An 18,612-nucleotide genomic window follows, 5' to 3' on the forward strand; every position below is an offset into this window, starting at 1 on the left:
CGGGCAGAGATCTGAGAAGCCTGTGAAATGGGGTTCTTTTTATATTTCCTCTACTTCCCTTCCCTTCTTGGGATTCTGGGTCCAGAGGTGCCCAGCCCACTAGGCACAGCATCCAAGCCTAGGGTGCTGCAGAGATATTCATGGTCCTTAAAAACTTGGAATTCAGCTCTGATTGCTTGAGGTTAAGTTCACAACCGCAGCAGGCACCTCAGTGCCCTTACCTGTACAATGGGGCTAATGACAGCAACCACAACCCAGGAGTGGGAGAGCTGATAGGGACACAGATGTTTGGGCCGTGTTGGTCCCAGTGGGGCTTTCTCAGCATACTCAGAATATCAAGCTGGGTAATGGAGAGATCACAAGCCAGTGGTCACCCCAACCTGGGCCCCCCACATGGGGCAGGGGGATGAGGGTTCTGCCCACTGCTCGCCATGGGAGAGGGCAACCCTGAGCTCCAAGCTCCTGGGCCTGCGTGGCTGTTGCAAATCCGTGGACCCAGTTCTTCCCTCAGCCCTGCCTCTCCAGGGGCCCCGGCTCTGCCAGAATGGACAGAATGGAAGTGATGGCAGGTCCTCTCCAGCTGAAGCCAGTAGGCATCGGTTAGGGCTCCTGCCCCTCGGCACACCACTCACCAAGGTGGGTGGGGGGCAGACCCACCATGTGTCCCACCCCCTCTCTGCCTGCCTGAGGGTGAGAGGAAGCATTTTGGGATGCTGAGCCAGCTTGTGGGCCTTCAGCGGGAAACCTTCTAGGAGCACAGCCCACCAGCCACGGATGAGTTTTTAATGTGAGGCAAAGTCAGTCCACAATACAAAAGTCTAAAAATCACGCCCACTTTTCCCACTTGGCTTCTGGGAAGGGAGGAGGCTGGGGATAGCTTTGCCCGTAGGGGAGGGGAGGAGGGGGACAGAGGGAGGCCAGAGGAGGCTAGGAGGGAAGGCGAGGCCCTGGAGGCTTGGCTGGAGGGACCCACTGCCCACCCCAGGGCCTCCTGTGGGCTCAGCCCATGTACGCCCTTTGGGTCCATGCACCGCCTGTCTGCTCTGGCCCCAAGGGGCAACCCCCAGAGATGTCACTTGTCCTTCTTCTCCAGCCCCTTGGCCGCCGCCGCCTCTGTTGCCTCTTTGGATTCTGTCACTGCTGTGGGATCCTTAGGACTCGACTCCTCATAACTGGCCGAAAAACAAAACCATAGAGACACATTGAAGGGTGGGACGGGGCTGGGCCTCTGTTGTCCCCTCCCCTCTACCCGCTCCAGGCACTGAGGGCATCAGCCACAGGCCTGCTGCACGCCCTGCTAGCTCTGTGCTAGGCGGTGCCAAGAGGCAGCAGGGGCAAATGCAATGGAGAATGGGCCTGGGTACATGTGACCAACTTGTTCCGTGACTTCTGCAGGTGAGTGAATGAAGGGGGTTGCCAGGGTGAGGCTGTGGCTACATTGCCATTGACAAGGGGCAAGGGGCCTTCTCTGCAGACAGGCCCCTGGCTTGGCTCTCACTACCGGCTTCCCTTATTGAGCAACTGGGTTCACGCCAAGGACAAGTGTGTATTACCCAGCTAGACCAACTCAGCGAGGCAGGGCCGTGCACTCATGGATGAAGAAAGAAGGGCTCTGAAGAAGAAAGTGACCTGCCTAGGGCTCTGGCAGGTCGTCAGCAGCTGGCTCCCCAGGGCCACTCATGCGAGCCCTGGGGCCTTGGCAGGAACACGGGGTGTAGGGCTCCCTACTTCCTGGCCCCGTGCAAGAATGCTGGCCAGGGCCAGGCTGCCTCCTGCCGCCTGCCCCCGGCAATGCTCCCTGCCTCGTCCGCTGAGGCCGGGGTATCTGCCCTACCTTGGGCCCCGGGGAGGTGGGAAGGGCGGGCAGGTGGGCACCCGCTGGGCATTACATGGCGCTGGGATTCTGCGGGCGCCGGCGGCGGGGGCCGGCTCGCTTCTGCTGCATGGAGTCGGCCAGGCTGGCTGGGGAGCCCGAGACCGTGGGGAAGTGGGTGAGCCTCGGAGTGTGAGGCAGGATTTCCGCCGAGGACTCGTAGCTGTGTGAAAGAGAGACAGAGACAGAGACAGGCAAGGGAGATGGAGAGGTGAGGCCTGATAGGATAGAGTCTGCTGTCCAAGGGGCGGGGGCAGCGCTGGCTCACTGCCCTCAGCTGTGCCCTCTGTGGAGAGGCGTGGATGCCTCCCGCGGGCATGCCACACTACGTGCTGTGCCATGTTGAGGGGCTCTGGATGCGCCCATCTCTAGGACGCTGGGTGCCATGCACCATGGGAGGGTCTCAAGGGCCATGGCCCAGATGCCCCTGTGTGGTGGTGGGGCCACGAGCAGCCCCCTAACAGGTCATTCCATGATCAAAATAAAACTACAAACAAAAGAGGGGAGAGCCAGTAAGAGAGGAAAACTGGAAGAAAAAGTGGAGAGAGAGAGAGACAGAGAGGCCATTTGCTTTTTCACCTAAGAAACTTCTGGGCAGGGGGGTGGCAAGTGAGCAGGTGGGTGGGGGCAGGGGCAGGACATTGCAGGAAGCCAGGCAGCAGGCAGCTGAAGAGGGGCACCCCTAGCCCCTGGTTGTGTCCCCAGAGGATACAGCAAGATTGGATGATGGAGGCCCCCCATCTGGAGGGGCCAGAGGTTGGATAAGCCGGGGAGAGAGCAGTGCAGGGGGCAGGGGCCACTGCTGCTCCGAAACCTCTGGGTCTGTCCCCAGTTCACCTCCCACCTTCCCTTCTCGGAGCCTGCAGGCCTCTGCCAGGCCACGAGCCATGGGCGGGCAGGCTGGGAGCTGGGATTCCAGGCAGGCTGGGGAGGGCAGAGGCAGGTACGGGGGAAGGGTGAGTCACGGGTTGCCCTGCGGGCAGCCAGGTGCACAGGAGGTCCTGGCAAGCGCTTGAGGGCCAGTGTGAGGCTAGGCAGGCAGGTGGAGCTAGGTGGAAGGCCCTCGAGTGGGCAGCTTTAATCGCAGCTGGCAGCTATTTCTGGGTCCCAGGCAGGCGGGGCTGCAGGCGCCAGGGAGCAGACACCTGCCCGAGTCACGCAGGCCTTGGGGTGCGGGTGGGGCTGTGCACAAGGTGTGGCCATGGCTGTGGGGAAGGGGGATGTGCCCAAGGAACACAGGCTGAAGTAGAGAGGGAGGGGGCCAGGAATGGTTCCCCAGCCGCTGACGCACCACCCTACTGCACGGCCCTATTCTGTCACTCACAGGGGCGGGCTGAGGCTGATGAGGGAGTGCAGGGCCCAACAGTGGGGCAGCCTGTGGGGAAACGTCCAGTGGTCGTTCGGGGGCTGGGCTGCCCACCCTGGACTCCTGGTCCTGGGAGAGGTTTGCGTTGGTACCCACTGCCCAGGCTCCCAGGTGCTGGAGGAGGCGGGAATGGCGTTTCCCTAGAGCACCCACAGATGCCCTGGTGGGCTTTGCAGGCAGCCTGCAGGTGTCCCCTAGTCCCCTAGCCGGGCCTTGCCTTACCTGAACATTTCTGTCACTTCTCCCTTGGCCAGCGCCACCAGGACGGGAAAGCCGATGCAGGCAGGGACCAGGTACAGCAGGGCAGGCTGGGAGAGGGCAGAGGCAGTGAGACGATGGGAGCCAGGGCCCTGTTGGCACCCCAGATCTCTCAGCAATCGGCCCTGGGTCACAGAGCAGCTCAGCGGCTGGGCGCGAACCCAGGGCTCCTAGCAGTCTGGCTGCAGGTTCTCAATTATCCGGGCATCAGGCCAGACCTCCCGGGACAGGAAGCCTGCATGCCCAGGACATGCTGCTATGACAATGGCACAGGTGACCTGGTTGGACACGGGCTGTGCTGGGTCATACCAGGGGCTTGAACCCCAGACTCTGTGCCCCGTAAAGCCCGACTTCCTGTGGCTGCTTGCCCTGGAGGCCCCAATGACCCCAGGATCTGGCAGCTCCGGGAGCCTGCCCTGCCTCCTTTCCCCGTCCCCCGTGCCTGGCCCTGCAACTCTGGCTGCAGCAGCCCCCGCTGCCAGTCTCCCTGCCCCTCTTCGCTTCGTTTCCTCCCCGTCCTGTGGCCTCAGCTTGGGCCCCTCGCAGTCTCCTCTCGCTGCTGGCATCCTCTGCAGTATGTGACAGAGAAGGGCACAGGCACTGCCACCCAAAGCCCTCACCTGCTGGCTGCCTCGCACTGCCCGTGGCCAACTATGCCCCTTGCTCCATGCCCTGCCTGGCATTCAAGAGGTGGCTTGGGAGACATGAGGTGAATGGCTCCCTCCTTGGGTGGTGGCAAGTTAAGACTGAGTGAGGCAAGTTTAGGAAGCCTCATTCTTAAACTAAAGTCAGCCCTGGGCCAGAGAACCAAGCCATTTCCCCCTCCGTGGTCCCAGGTCCAACCTTTAGAACATTCCTTGGCACTTTCCACGGGTGGGCTGTGAAGCATGCCACTTGGGATCACCCAAAGTGAATGTATCAGAGAACAGGAAAGTCGTAAAATAAGCAATTCGAGTTTTTAAATGAGGCAGTGAAGAGGAAGGGGCAGGAAGGTTTGGCAGCTGCGGGGGCACAAGGTGGGGTATAGGGGGGACAGAATTCCTGCAGTAGAATTATCCAAGTCTCCCCCAGTTCTTCCCATCTGACTCCCTGCTAGTGCCCTTGGCGGCAGCACATGTGGCCCCTGGGCTCAGTTTGTGGCCACCTGCTTCCCAAAAAAACATTAAAAAACAAAAAGCAAAACAAACAAACAAAAAGAACCCACAGAAAATAACAAAAGCAAAACATAATTAAAACTTTAAAACAGTATGATTTTTGAAAAGGAGGTTTCTTCACCCCTATGTTGCAGATGAAAACCCTGAGGCTCAGAAAGGGAAGGAATGTCCAAAGTCTTCAGCTGGTGGGGCGGGAACCCAGCCCCCCGCCGCTCAGCCTGAAGGAGGGTCTTCTTCAAAGCCTGGCTGGACCAACGTGGGGCTTCCCGGGGGCAGAGGGTGGGCTCCTGCCTTGAGGGCAGCAGCCAGCTCACTACGGGCAGTGGGAAGGAGAGGCGGCGTGTGGCTCAGGTGCAGAGCTGAGCTCAAGAGGTCTCCGCCCTGCTGTGCGGCCAGGGCCACGCAGTTTCCCACTCTGAGCAAGTGCCTCACTGCACCATGATGCCACATCCAGTCACATCGAGGGCTCTGAGGACCACAGGGGATGTCCTCCCAGGGTGAAGGAACCTGTGCGACAGAACCTACTCCGAGACTTGGGAGAAGGGCTGGGGGTGAGGTCACTGGGGAGTGGCTCAGGCTTGGGGATGGGGCTTAGGAGGCCAAGGGTCCTGTCACCCTGCCTGATGAAGGCACGCATGGGAGGGCAAGCCTGAGGAGAGGCTGAGGAGGGCAAGCCTGCCACCTGGTGGCTGAGGAGGAAACAGCGCTTGGACTGGAGTCCTTGACCTGGGCTGGGGTGGAGGGGCTTTGCCCTGCCCACTTTTAAAGACCTAATTTATTCAAAAGGCAGAGGATAAGAACAGAAACAAGACAGGGTCAAGGACAGAGGAGATATGTTCCATCAGCTGGTTAAACTCCCCAAATGACGTCAACAGCCAGGGCTGGGCCAGGCTAGAGCCCAGCTGGACCTCCCATGTGCGTCAGTCTCTGCTGCTTTCCCAGGTGCGTTAGCAGGGAGCAGGATCAGGAATGGAGCAGTGGGGGCTGGAACCAACACTCAGATATACACTGCAAGTGGTGCTTGCCTCGCAGGGCCACAAAGGTGGTAGCTGGGCTTAGAATCTTAACATGGTGGAGAATGGGCCTGATCACCATGTCCCCACTTGCCAACTCCGTGTCCTTCTTAGCTAACCTTGCCCTTGAGGTGGGTCAGGGCTGAAGTTGGTATGCTTTGTGAAGGTCCTGGGCTAGGGCCACTACTCGCACCTCCCTCAGGGGGCCACCACAAGGCGAGCCCCCCCCCCACGGTCACCGACAGTGAGCTGCTCTGGGGACGGGGCTGTGGGCAGTGCTGGGAGAGGGACACAGTGCCATTCTTTTTGCGGTCATGTTCCAGTGGATGCGGAGACTGGATGGTGATGAAAAGCCTTCAGTGTGATATCAGTGGTTAGCGGGTGGGCGTGAGGGACATAAGGGTTCACACCATGGCAGGCTGGTGAGAGGCCTCAGCCTCTGCCTGGGATGGTACCCAACTCCTAATCCATGACCTGCTCATTTCTGGAACCCTCCTCCTGCCATTTTTGTGCCCTGGGTAAGTGGAGTGCTGCAGGGACAGCTTACGTAGGGTGCGCCAGGGCCGGCTTGGGGCTGTTCTCTTACATTAGTCCATCCCCAAATCACCAAGGTGGCTGTCCTGGTCTCCATGTTATGTTTGCACCAGGACCCTCTGGACTACAGAGGCCGCAGGTAGGAGGGGCTGACACACAGGGCTCCTGCCACCAGCAGAGGGAGAACCTGCCTGTGCAGGATCCTCTAGCTCAATCCTGTCCTATCTGCTCTACAAACAGAGGCACTGGGTTCCCCTGAGGCCAGGTGGCCACACCAAGCTAGCCCAGGAGATGGGAGGAGGAGCCACCACTGGGATGGTCTGTCCTCCTGGGGCAGGCAGCAGGGGCAGCCTGCCTGCAGCCATGAGAAGTGCTCAGGCTCTGGTGGTAGGACAGCTGTGACAATGGCGGTTGCCAGCGCGCGCACCTGGATGCCGAGGACCGCCCGCTGCCTGCTCACCTGAGCGTGCTTGAAGAGGTGCATGATGAAGATGGTGAGGCCCAGGCCGAAGATGTAGGCTGCGAAGCTGGTGTAGAAGTAAGTGTGCGTGTTCTTCTTCAAGCTGCAGGGGACGGGGGAGGGAGAGCACGGGGGTCAGCCAGGGCAGAGGACGGGAGCTGGGGGGCACTGGGAGCCCTGAGCGCGAGCCTGGAGCTGGACTCTGGTACTGCCCTCAGCTAGGTCTGGAGATGAGTTAACTTCCTTGTCTCAGCCTCAGTTCACTCATCTGGAACATCGGAAAACCAAACACCCAGCACCCCAGAGGCTGCGAGTATTCAAAAAATGTCTTAATCCAGACCCACGGCTGTTGGATGAGGCATGGGACAGCCGACACTGGTGGAGCCTGCTTTGAGATAAACGTGGAAACCCTCCCCGCAGCCCCCGCGTGCCAGGCTGGCAGGTGCAGTTGTTGAGGGATGTGCAATGGAGACAGGGAGGTGCTGGCTGTGCAGGTGGCTTCCTGGGTGAGTCACCCACTAACAGCTGCAGAGACCACGAATCGCACATCACCCAGACAGTGCCACCCTGTGACTCTGTGTGTCCCCCCCATCGGGAAGGAACTACAGACGGACCTGGTGTTCAGGGGCCCTGGCAGCAAGAACCCTCCTCAGAGCTGTGCCGTGGCATCCCACAGGGGAAGGCTGTATATTCTGGCCTCAGTCCCGAGGAGACAGTGCTGGAATGAGATGCGGTCCTGTGGGTGCTGGCAACCATACCTCTGTCCAGCCACGAGCCCAGGGGCCTCTGGTGGGTCCTGTTGCCTTAGTGTAATCAGGAGCACACGTGGCTGGCCCACACAGGCCTCTTCTTACAACCAGGCCGGCTCTTCCCAAGGTGGCCCCTGCTAACCCCGTGTCCATGTGCTCTAAACGGGCGCCACACAGGCCACCTGGATGTGAAATGAGCTCAGGTCTGCTAGCACTGTTTCGTCCCTGCGCTGTCAGAGTGAGGAGCTGACACAGCAAGCCCTGCTCGGGCTGACTGAGCCCAAGATGACAGAGTGAGTGCCGGGGTTACTCACTGCTGGCAGACGCAGCCATTCAGGTGTGAACTGAGACATGACCTCTGGTTCTGACCAAGGCCTATTTCCTGTAATGCAGGGGACGTGGGACCCTGACCCCAGGATGGAAACAGGGATGCCAAGAAAGACGACAGCAGCTGGGTTCCCCAGGAGCCGCTGGGGTCAGCTCGCACTCGCCCTCTGGCGGTGATCCTGTGGCAGAGCTGTGCACCACTAACTCGGGCTGAGGCTGCACAGTGAAAAAGGCCACAGACCGCAAGACCTTCCTTGCTGAAGTACCTTGCCCTGGTGTTCCCAATTTGAAAACCAGGTCTCTATGACAGTTCTGCAACATTGACATGTTGAATGTCAACGGGGACTGCTCAGCAGGGTGGGGGGGTTGGCCCCTCCGGGGGCTCCCGAGAACCACTGTGGAGCCCCTTGAGAAGCCACAGGCAAGGCCCTTGCTCTTACCTGATGTCAAAGCGCAGCAGCAAGGCAATGAAGATCCCTGTGGGGGAAAGCTGGGTTACAGAGCAGCAGCCACCCAGTGCCTGCCAGCCCTCCAGGTCGCGGGCAGCCATCAGGGCTGGGTGCTGGCGGTCATCCTGTTTGTGCCATAGCAGGTGCCTGCTAAGCACTTGGCGACACAGGGAAGATGAGGTAGGGGCGGTGTGTGGGGGTGGGGTGGAGATGTGACACACACCTCCGATGGGGGAAGCGGAGCACAGCGCTGGTGGGCTGCCCATGCGCTGCCATCCTGTCTAGCTCACTGAGTGCATGCGTGCCCAAGGCAAGCCGGCTGCTTGTACTTCTGCCCCTCATTGGTCTTTGGGTGGAGTCCACGTCCCATGAAGTTGAGGGTAAGATCTCAAGAACTGAAATATTGAGGTCAGTGTGGTGGATGGCACAGTGAAGCCACTACCTGCAATGCCAGCACCCTTTATAAACGCAAGTTCAAGTCCCAGCTGCTCCACTTCCAATCTAGCTCCCTGCTCATGCACCTATATAAGCAGTGGAGGGAGATGGTCCAAGTGTGTGGGCCCCAGCCACCCACATGGGAGATCTGGACAGAGCTTCCAGGACCTGGCTTCCGCTCAGCCCAACACCAGCTGTGGTGGGTATTTGGGGAGTTAGTCAGCTGATGGAAAATCTCGTTTCCTTTTTCTCTGTAACTCTGCCTATCAAATAAGAACCGAAGCATTTGACTCTGTTAGAAGGACTGAACTGGCAACAGTTAACTTTCAACACAGGACAGAGCCCAGTGTCAGTGGAGATGGAACTGGCAGGCAGCAACACAATAGTGCTGGAAACAAAGCTGGGCACTTAGCGCCCCCTGGAGGCCAAATTCTCCAACTACTCAGCAGGCCAGTGTTGGGCCAGGTGTAAGCGGTCCTGGTCACCTGCTTGGGCTGATACATGCTTTCCTGGGTCTGCGACTTAACTTACTGTGGCTTCAGAGTTCAAAGGGCACATACAAGGGGCCTTCAAAAAGCTGCTTTTGGGCCCGGCGCGGTGGCGCAGTGGTTAAGGTCCTCGCCTTGCACACCCGGGATCCCATATGGGCGCCGGTTCTATCCCGGGCCCTGCTTCCCTTCCAGCTCCCTGCCTGTGGCTCGGGAGGGCAGTCGAGGACGGCCCAAGGCTTTGGGACCCTGCACCCGCGTGGGAGACCCGGAAGAGGCTCCTGGCTTCGGACCGGCATAGCATCGGCCGTTGTGCTCACTTGGGGAGTGAATCGTCGGACGGAAGATCTTCCTGTCTGTCTCTCCTCTCTGTATATCCGCCTTTCCAATTAAAAAAAAAAAGCTGCTTTTGTTTTGGTGCCAAAATAAACTCTGGATTTTATTTCCCATGAATGTTTTCAAGTCCCTTGTCCACACAGAGGTAGGGGGTATGGGGCTGGCCTGTGAGTGTTCAGGCCCATATGATGACAAGCAGGGCTATGAGGAAGTACGTGTGGGTGCCATCTTTGGAGTTCAGCGGCCGCTTCTCTAAGATGGAAACACCCCCTGCTGTCAGGGCACCGCCAGTGTAGTCAGAACACCATCCCACACACAGCAGGTGTGTGCTGGGACACACACCTGGGCTGTGGCGATGGCCATCTCGCTGTGCTCACTGTCCTTGGAACAGTTCTGAAGTGACAGTCTGAGCACAGTCACACACATCGTGGGCCCGAGTCTGGGCTTGGCTCAACTGCTATCCTTCCTTCCCTTCCGAGCTTGTCTCCTCACTGAACAAAACACTTCCATGATGCTGGGACTAGATCAACATTTCAGGACCAGTGCAATGGCTCAACTGGCTAATACTCCCTCTCTTGAAGTGCCGGAATACCATATGGGCACAGGTTCATATCCTGGCTGTTCTACTTCCCGTTCAGCTCTCTGCACGTGGCCTAGCAAAGCGGCAGCAGATGGTCCAAGTGTCCTTGGGTCCCTGCACCCATGTGGGAGACTGAAAAAAGCCCCTGGTTCCTGGGTTTAAATTGGCTCAGCTCTGGCCACGTGGTTATTTGGGGAATGAATCAGCGGATGGAAGATCTTTCGTTTTCCCTATAAATCTATTTTTCCAATAAAAATAAATTAAAAAAAAAAGGGACCAGGGGACTATGAGTGTAGTTTTTTCCTCCCCCTAAAGATTTATTTATTTATTTTTTTGTTGGAAAGGTAGATATACAGAGAAAAGAGACAGAGAAAGACCTTCCATCTGCTGGTTCACTCCCCAAGTGGCCACAAGGCTGGAATTGAGCCAATCCGGAGCCAGGGTCTTCTGGGTCTCCCACACACGTATAGGATCCCAAGGCTTTGGGCCACTGTCTACTGCTTTTCCAGGCCACAAGCAGGGAGCTGGATGGGAAGTGAAGCAGCCGGGACACAAACCAGCACCCATATGGGATCCTGGCACTTGAAAGGCGAGGATTTAGCCATTGAGCCATTGCACCGGGCCCTGCTCTGCAGCTGTTGAGAGAGCATGGTGGCTAGTCTGTGCCCTCAGGCCTGCTTGGGGCAAGGCGAGGCCAGGAACTGGCAATAGGAGCCAGGTGCCCATCCTGGGGACCATACCCAAGGCCAAACTATTCTGACCAGCAACCCCTACATCGAGGCAGGGACTCACAGGGAAGCCCGGGTAGCTGAGTGGGCACGTGCATTTGCCCCTCTGCTGAGAGCAGGGCCATCAAGTCAGCAGTTTACAAGCACCCAATGTGTGTGTGCTGTTCAGAGCCTGCACAACGTTGGGACAGTCTGGGAGGGATCAAACTCCTGTGGGCGGCCATGTCCCCCGTGCTTCTGGGGCTGTCCAGCAGGTGACGTCACTATGAGGACAGCTCCCTGTAGTCTAGTAGGGGTCACTTTGGGGGTGGGGTGGAGGGGGTAGGGTGTGTGTGTGTGGTGTGAAGTTGCCAAAATCCTTTTCTGACACCTGGCTGGTTCCTGGACCCCAGGGAAGACTGGTTGCGCTGAGTGCCCCCTTCCTCTAGCAGTCACCTGGAATGACGATGTCTCCCAGGCCCAGCATGGCGAAGTTGTCCGCTTCGAGGCCCTTCTCCAGCAGGTCTTGGGGAAACACCACTGCAGGGGAGGTAAGAGTGCGAAGTGTCAGTTGCGGGCCAGCACTGACCCCCAAGCCCCTGGCCTGTAGCGTGTACACACACACACACACACACACACACACACACACATTCTGTTTCTGGCTGCCGGGCCAGGGCTGGGGAAGCAAGAGGATGCTGAGAAGCTGAGGACCATGTCTCCACATGGCCAGCTGGAGGAAGCTGGATCATCCAGGCTGAGGGCTGAGTGTACAACTTCCAAGCCTGCTCACAGCTGCAGTGTTCTGGGTGAAGGAGAAGCCCGACTCGTGAGACCACAGGCACCCAGGCTGATGTCGAGCAGGCCCTCGCACGGTGGGCCTGGGGGAGGAGGCCGGAGGCCTGCAAATCCCTTGCATGAAGGCCCTCCCTCAGCAGCTCCACTTGTCTGGATCAACAGGGCCTAGGGAGACCAGCGTCCCTGCTGGGCCCCATTACGGCAGGAGGTGGCTGTGGCCATGGCTGGCGTCCACTCACAGGGCTGGGTGAGCCCAAGAGTAATTCCAACCAGCTTTAGGGTCTCTGCGGAGTGCTGTGCAGGTGACCCAACTGACTGAGGACCAGAGGACAAGCACACATTGCTCAGTGCTGCCCTCTGCTGCCTACTCTAGGACCCCAGGGGTCCAGTGTGGAGGGAGGCCAGGCCATTCAGCACAGTCCTTCCTGAATTCCCTGCCTGCTTTGCAGCTTTGGGGGTGGGGTGGGGTGGTGGTCAGCAGTACGCCCACAGATTAACCACTGGGATTCTGGGTAGGTTGTGCTCCTCCAGTGATATGAAGCTCTCCTTGCCCTGCTCGCTCTTCCCGGGCTTGAGTGCACAGAGCTTATCACTCATCTGCTCATCCTGCTGCGGTGGGCAGAGCCAGGCTATTTCACTTTCCTGCCCTCAAGCTCCAGGCTGTCTGCAGGGGGCACGCGCCCTGGCAGCAGGGGCCATGGGCAGGCAGTCTGGGAATGGAGAAATGGCCGCCTGATGGCCGCGTCTCCTCTAGGCCTAGCAGAGGAACAAGATGCTACATCTGACTGACCCCTCTGTTTCCCTGCTGGCAGAGTGCCTGGGGGCTTCCACCAATCCCGGCCCTGACATCTCTTCCCCACCTGGTCTCTGCTGCCTTGCCTGACCTGAGCTGCACCTCTTTGCTGGCTCTTGGCTCCAGGACTCTCTGTGCTTACTACCCCAGCGCTCTGTGGATGTTATTCAGCCTTGCAAGCGCCTGCAGGCTATGAACTTGGTAATGTGCATCTGCCCATTGTGAACAACTCATACCACCCCGGCACTTCGGCTGGGTTCTCTGGGTGCCCTTGTCAAAGTGCGTGGGGAATATTGGCTCTGGCGACCATCCCTCTGAAGAACCTTCCGTAGCTCTTGCAGGAAAGCTGTCTGTGCCATGGAGGAGGTGGCGGCCATTTCTCCATTCCCAGACTGCCTGCCCACAGCATATGCTCCGGCAGACAACCTTCCAATGGCACCCTCCTTTTCCTTCTCTATCCTGTGACTGAGTCGGCACCTGAGAGCCCTGTGCCCGTGGGGTGTCTCTCTGTAGCCTGAGCCTTAGACCCAGAGTCCCTGTCCCCTGTGTGAAGGCATGGTTTGTACTTGGCTCCGTGGCCCAATTTTGGCCAAGGAAATATGCTGGGAGCTGTAGAGGGATTCTAGGAGGACTTTCTTTCCCTGATGAGCCACATGCACCTCGTGGTGGGAGGAGTGAATTGGTGCCAAGGCCTGGCAGCCACCTTAGAGACCATGGAAAACCTAGTGACAGGCGTGGGTCCGTGCCGAGAAGGGGTGGTGAGCTCACAGTAACTCCGCTCTACCCCTTGGTTTGCTGTAGTGGGGGATGACAACATCTCTCCCTATGGAAAGATGCCAACAGTTGAATTTCCTAACAGAAGCAGTGGGCATCCTGAAGGGAAATACCACTGGGGGGCATGGCATGGGAACCTGGGGGCCAAGAGTGCTGAGGGGACCCCAGTGTGTGATGTTACGGTCCTGGCATGGTGCTTCGGGACACCTGCTCTCTGACTTCCTCGTTTCATACCACACTCACTGCAGCCTGCTGGGAGAGCGGCTGTTCACGGACCTGAACCTGGCCAGATTAGCCACTGACAGGAGGCCACCGGGCTGGAGAGAGCCCTGAGAGCTGAGAGGTGGAACAGAGATGCAGGGAGGTGCTAACCACCACAGCGACCACAGGGTGGGAAGGGAACCTGGGGAAGGGTTCTCCAGGAGAGGGAGAGCAGCTCACTTACATTTTATTGGTGCTTCAAAGGACTTGGCCACTGTCACCATGACGTTAGTGCCAAACACCTAGAAGAAGAAGAGCTTGGAGGAGAGTGGGCAGGGGCAGCTGTCCCTGGCTTCTAGGTGTGCTGCCCAAGCCGGGCAGGAGCAGGGGCCGTCTGCGGTGGACGTGAGGTGGCCACTGGCAAGCTGTCCTCACAGCCTAGGCTGTGCAGCCTGTCTGCTCACGGGGAGGAGAGGCTGTGAGGGGCCAGGCAACCTCCCTTCCTCCCTCCCTCCAGGAATGAACATGACAGTCCAGTGGCCCAGCTCTGGCATGCAGCCAGAGCACAGCCACCCTTCGGCCTGGCCCTGCCGTCTGCACTTAGCCCCCTGCCCGAGGTTCTATGCACCCCACTCCCACTTGTCAAGGTGACAGGTGATGAAGTCACATCCCTGTAGGTGCCACTGTGAGGAAGACGGGACAGTGGCGGTGAGGCGCGAGGCAGCAAACAGCCTCCTGGACATGGAATCCACCCTCTGGCTCCCAGCCTGGCTGGGGGGAGGCTTTGCCTGTGGTCCCCGCTTTAGTCTGAGGCCGGGGAGCCCCAGGGTGTCTGTGCCAGCTCACCCAGAAGACGTCGTAGATGAAGAGGCCGCCCAGCAGGATGCAGCCTGTGCTCACGTTGTTCAGGTGCAGGAGCTCCACCCCGTTCAGCGAGAAGGCCAAGCCGAACAGGTTGTTGGCGATCCAGTGCTGGGGAGAGCGGGGGGGGGGGGGGGGGGGGAGTGGCTCAGTGGGTCCCTGCCCTGTCCCGTGTCTTGCCCAGACCCCCATCCTGCCCCAGTACCCCGGCCCCAGCCACTCACCTTCCTCAGCAGGTACCAGACACCAACAATGCTGCTCAGGCCCAGGCACACCAGATCCTTAGTGTCAAACTCGTAATTGATGATCTCTGAGCAGAGAGACTCGGTCAGTGCCCTCTCCGGGGTGGGGCTGCCCTGCCCCCTGCCAGCCCCTGGGTGGGGAAAGGGCCCAGCTGGGGGTCCCTGTCAGGAGCCCACAGAGCAAGGGCTAGCTTCCTGCCCCCCTCCAAGTCTGCAAAGGATGTAATGGTGGCCTAGAGAGAACATGGGCGGGCCTGGGACAGGTGCCAGGGAAGGGGATGCTTGGGGTTGGAGACCTGGGCTTGGCCCCTGGTGGTGGGGTAGCCCGAGGGGTGCGGGCAGGCAGTTCCCTCTCTGAGCGCTGGCTTCCTCCTTTGCAGACATTGAAATAACTGTCCCTCCCTCAGAGGCAGTGAAGGAGAGTAAGGTCCCCCTGGGGTGGTCAGCACAGTGTCTGGGATACGGCGGCTGTGTCATGCGTGCCAGTGCTCTGTTAGCTGGCAACCGAGTCCTTCTGGAGTCTTCCAAACGCATCAAAAACGTTGCTAGCAACCCTGGTTGACTAGCAGGGGAGGCAGGAGGTGGGAGCGGAGGAGGCCGGGGCAGCGGCTCTGGCAGACATCCTGGGGGTGGCAAGACATCTGAGGTGGAGGCCAAGGAAGATGGTGCGGGTGCCACAGAGCGGCCTCCTGTTCCTCTCTTAAGCTCTGCTCTCTGCTTTGTGAAAACAGACCCCTGATGAATGCAGCCGGCGTGGCGGAAGCCGAGCCTTGGCGCTGGAGGCAGGCACTCGCGCCGCCCCCGGGGCTCCCTGCAGGTCTCCGTGTGCTGTGGTCCATCGTGGAGGTGGTGGACCTTCTCGATGCCAATGCCCGTGTTGACTTGGTCCATGTCCTCCGCCGAGAGCTTCACGACGTCCACGCACAGGGCGTGCTGCCTGCCCTTCGGCCATCACCACCACGATGGGAGGTACATGATGTGTCCCGTGTGCACCTGGTGATACTTGCGCAGCAGCCGCAGGGTCAGGTAGGAGGGTGCTCTCATCTGCCTGAAGGCCAGCAGCTCCCCATGGACGGCTCGTGGCATCGCACACCCCTCACCGGCTTCCACTGGGGCACGATCGCACCCAGCCACAGTGTCAGGCTTGGGAACTGCTCGCTGGGCTGGCTCTCAATGCTCTTGGTCACCGACGTCTTCAGGTGACACAGCTGGACACGATCTCCTTCTCGTCGAACTTCTGGAACATAATCCGGGTGCTAACCTGGGACCGGCCGGCAAGTCTGTAGCCGCTGTCGCTAGCCGGAAGGCGACAGAAAACAGTCGTGCTTTACGGCCCTGTGGACGCGTGACGACTTCCGACTTCCGCTCTTCCAAACCCCGCGTTGGCGCTGGCAGCGGAAAGGGTGGGGCTTGCGCAGGAAGTGACCACACATCCTTCTTGGTTGCCGGAAGAGGACGCGGGGGTGAACCGCCATGTCTAGTGGACACTGGCCAGCCGGCGTCTGCACACGACCTCCGTGCCGTGCGGTACGCAGGCCCTTTGCGCTGGGACTGTCATCCTAGACCGCGTAGCATGCGGCTGAAGAGGCCGGGGACCCCCAAGACTATGGTGTGAGTCTAAGCTTTTAAAAAACAAAAACCTGGGGAAGCGAAAGGGAGCCTTGGGTGGCTGCCCGCTGGGAGGCCGAAAGCGCCCGCACGCCCCTGGATCCCCTCGGTTCCCGATGATTTCCACAAGCCTGTGGACCCTCCCTTCCGTTCTCGGGCGGGACAGTACGACTGTCCGGCAGGCCGTGTGCCTAGTGCTTGCCTGGCGTTCTTGCGTGCTTCGTGGAGGAGGTACTAGGTACCGGGTTTCTGATTTCACTTTACAGATGAGAAAGAATCGAGAAACGCAGCGCTCAGAGAGGCAAGGCAGCCCCAGGGTCCCGGGCTGAAGGGTCACCCAGGGCGGAGCAGGTGGGGGACACCCAGGGCGGACCAGGTGGGCACTGACCTTCTTTGTTCTCCCCAGAGCCCTGTGTGAAGAGCAGCTGGTACTGGCGGTTGGGGAAGTTGACTGGGAAAAATTTATTCATGAAGGGGCTAGAAGGAAAACAGAGCAGGTCGGCACGGAGCGAGCCCTCCACAGGCGGCCCCAGCCTCACCCCTCCCCTCCTGTGCGCTGTTGCCCGAGGTGAGTGGGGTTTCCGCTGTAAACCTCTGGGAACGAGCTCAGGGAGAGTCCAGAGGGACGCGGGGTGGCACAGAGGAAGGACAAAGTGGGGAGAGCGCCACACTGGGGACACGGGCCACCTGAGTCCCCTGCCCGCCGGCTGGCGAGGAGTCGCAGATGCTGGGACAGCCCCGCCACCCTGCCCTGCACATCACCTTGGCCTCAAGTGGCAGCCCCCGGGCAGGTCTCTGCTCACTCTCCTCCTGCCAGGTCTGTGGCTCAGCACTTGCTTGGCCTGGGCTCTGGAGCGTGCTGACCATCCTGCAGACCCCACTTCCTGGCCAGGCAGGAACGGAAACTTTCTCCGGAGTTATCACCACAGCAGGATTAGCAAATCAAGGGCTCTGGGGGTTGTCTGGTCACAGGAGGTGGCGGTACAATGGAGTGGCTGGAAACCCTTGCAGCTCAGCCTTGCAGCCCTGGAACAAGCACTTTGGGGTCGTGGTTCCTTCATCCACCAACTCGGGGTCAGCTGCAGGCCTGTGCCATGAGTGACGAAGCCCTTGTCACTCAGAGCAGGGCTCCCAGGAGGCAGGAAACTTCAGCCCGCCTTGCTGAATGCTCTCCAGGAGTTGAGCCAGAGGTGGGTGTGTGCAGGTGTGGGAGGAGGCACCAAGGTGCCTGAAAGACTGCTCTCACTAGCTTGGGGAGGATGCTTCTGAGCTCTGCCACTTACTAGAGGTGGCCTGGGGAGTCCTGAGGACCCCTCCCTCCGAGGGCCTACGGAAAGGCCACCATCAGTCCCTCTGAGGAGAGAAGCTGTGCAACAGGGGGCAGTCAGGTGACCTGGCTTAGGTCACCATCTTCACCCAACTCCTCCAGGCCTGGTGCCGTTGAGTGGAACACCTCTGGACGCCTGCGTGGAGCAGGCAGAAGCTTCTGGGCCTCAGCTAAGGACTCCAAGCAGCCTCACGGTTGGGGTCAGTGACACCTCAGCCTTCTTCCGGGGGTGCCAAGCTTGGGCCTTCTGTCCTCTGACAGCCAGCTGGGTGGGACACGCCCAGCCAGAGGCGACAAGCACAGAGAGGGCACTTTGACAGGCAGGGCTCTCTGGGATTTGGGCTCGAGTTCTGGTGACTGTGTGAGGTGAAGGCAGACTAGCTGTGGCCTTCCCAAGTGCCCATGGCTCTGGTCTGTCCCCAAGAGGCTTGGGGTGGGTCGGAAGACGCCTGTGGAACAGCTTGACCTGGGCTGAGTTGGCTTAGGGTGCCCCTCCTCTGCTGACCCCCTAACAGCCGGCAGGCAGCCTACACTCTGCGCTTGCCTTTGCCCTTCACTTTGGCCCCTGCTGGGAGCACTTGCTCTGGGTTCAACATCTCACTGCACCCTCAGCAGCTGTGGGTCTGCTGGTCACATGAGTCCTCTGGGCCTCGACTTCCCTTTCCCAAGGTCTGGACTTGGCTGTTTGGAATTAGTGGAAGGGATAGATACCAACAATTCATCAAAACTCAAACACTGTAGACTTTGAGAAAAGTATTGAAGGAAGCCCAATTTAAATCAATAAAAATCGATTTAATTCCATGATTAAATTATATCCTACCCCCTTTTACTGAAATTATTCTCAGTAGATTCAGTTCTTTTCCCTGTGAATTTTACAGCAATGATTTCATTCAAGGGACAGTTTTCCATTCTGATCAGATTTTCCAGTAGGCTGCTCTGACCTCACATGGTTAACTGCCCACATCCTTTTTGCCCATGGCCATCCACTGTTTTTATAGTGTCCACTTTTTCCAGATCAAATTTTGTTGCTCTAAATATTAAGATTAGTCTTCTGTCAATTACAAGACATTAACAATAAACTGTATCATGTGCAATTTTAGTTGCTCTTGGTTTTATTTTCTGTTGACAGTGTCTATGATTATTCAAACTGAACTGCCCAAGACAAAAAGACAATTGTTTCTTGGCCAATCTCTTAAGAAATCTGGGACAGTGTCCCACAGTTCTTATTCTAACTGGAAAGGGTCAAGATGGCAGAAGTTCAAAGCCCGCCACCTGTGCAGCT

General features: G+C 58.8%; 1 protein-coding gene across 4 annotated transcripts in view; it reads right to left on the reverse strand.

The window, feature by feature from the left end:
* Positions 1-769: 769 nt before the first annotated feature.
* HM13 (histocompatibility minor 13) overlaps positions 770-18,612 on the reverse strand; it is a 33,346-nt gene continuing 15,503 nt past the window's right edge. For 2 of the 4 annotated variants that reach the window (XM_040981682.1, XM_040981681.1), the window contains 9 exons: positions 16,392-16,480; positions 14,378-14,463; positions 14,139-14,264; positions 13,537-13,594; positions 11,186-11,269; positions 8,175-8,211; positions 6,659-6,761; positions 3,462-3,547; positions 770-1,172 (listed from right to left, as the gene is read on the reverse strand). In XM_040981682.1, the coding sequence (XP_040837616.1) occupies positions 1,073-1,172; positions 3,462-3,547; positions 6,659-6,761; positions 8,175-8,211; positions 11,186-11,269; positions 13,537-13,594; positions 14,139-14,264; positions 14,378-14,463; positions 16,392-16,480 (769 nt within the window). In that variant the 3' untranslated portion in view covers positions 770-1,072. Of the gene's footprint in view, positions 1,173-1,612; positions 2,037-3,461; positions 3,548-6,658; positions 6,762-8,174; positions 8,212-11,185; positions 11,270-13,536; positions 13,595-14,138; positions 14,265-14,377; positions 14,464-16,391; positions 16,481-18,612 lie in introns of those variants that run through there. The other 2 variants (XM_040981680.1, XM_040981679.1) reach the window with 2 other exon arrangements.

The sequence above is a fragment of the Ochotona curzoniae genome, unplaced genomic scaffold (genome assembly GCF_017591425.1).
Source record: "Ochotona curzoniae isolate NIBS_2020 unplaced genomic scaffold, NIBS_Ocur_1.0 contig_3520, whole genome shotgun sequence".
In the NCBI taxonomy this organism is placed as follows: Eukaryota; Metazoa; Chordata; class Mammalia; order Lagomorpha; family Ochotonidae; genus Ochotona; species Ochotona curzoniae.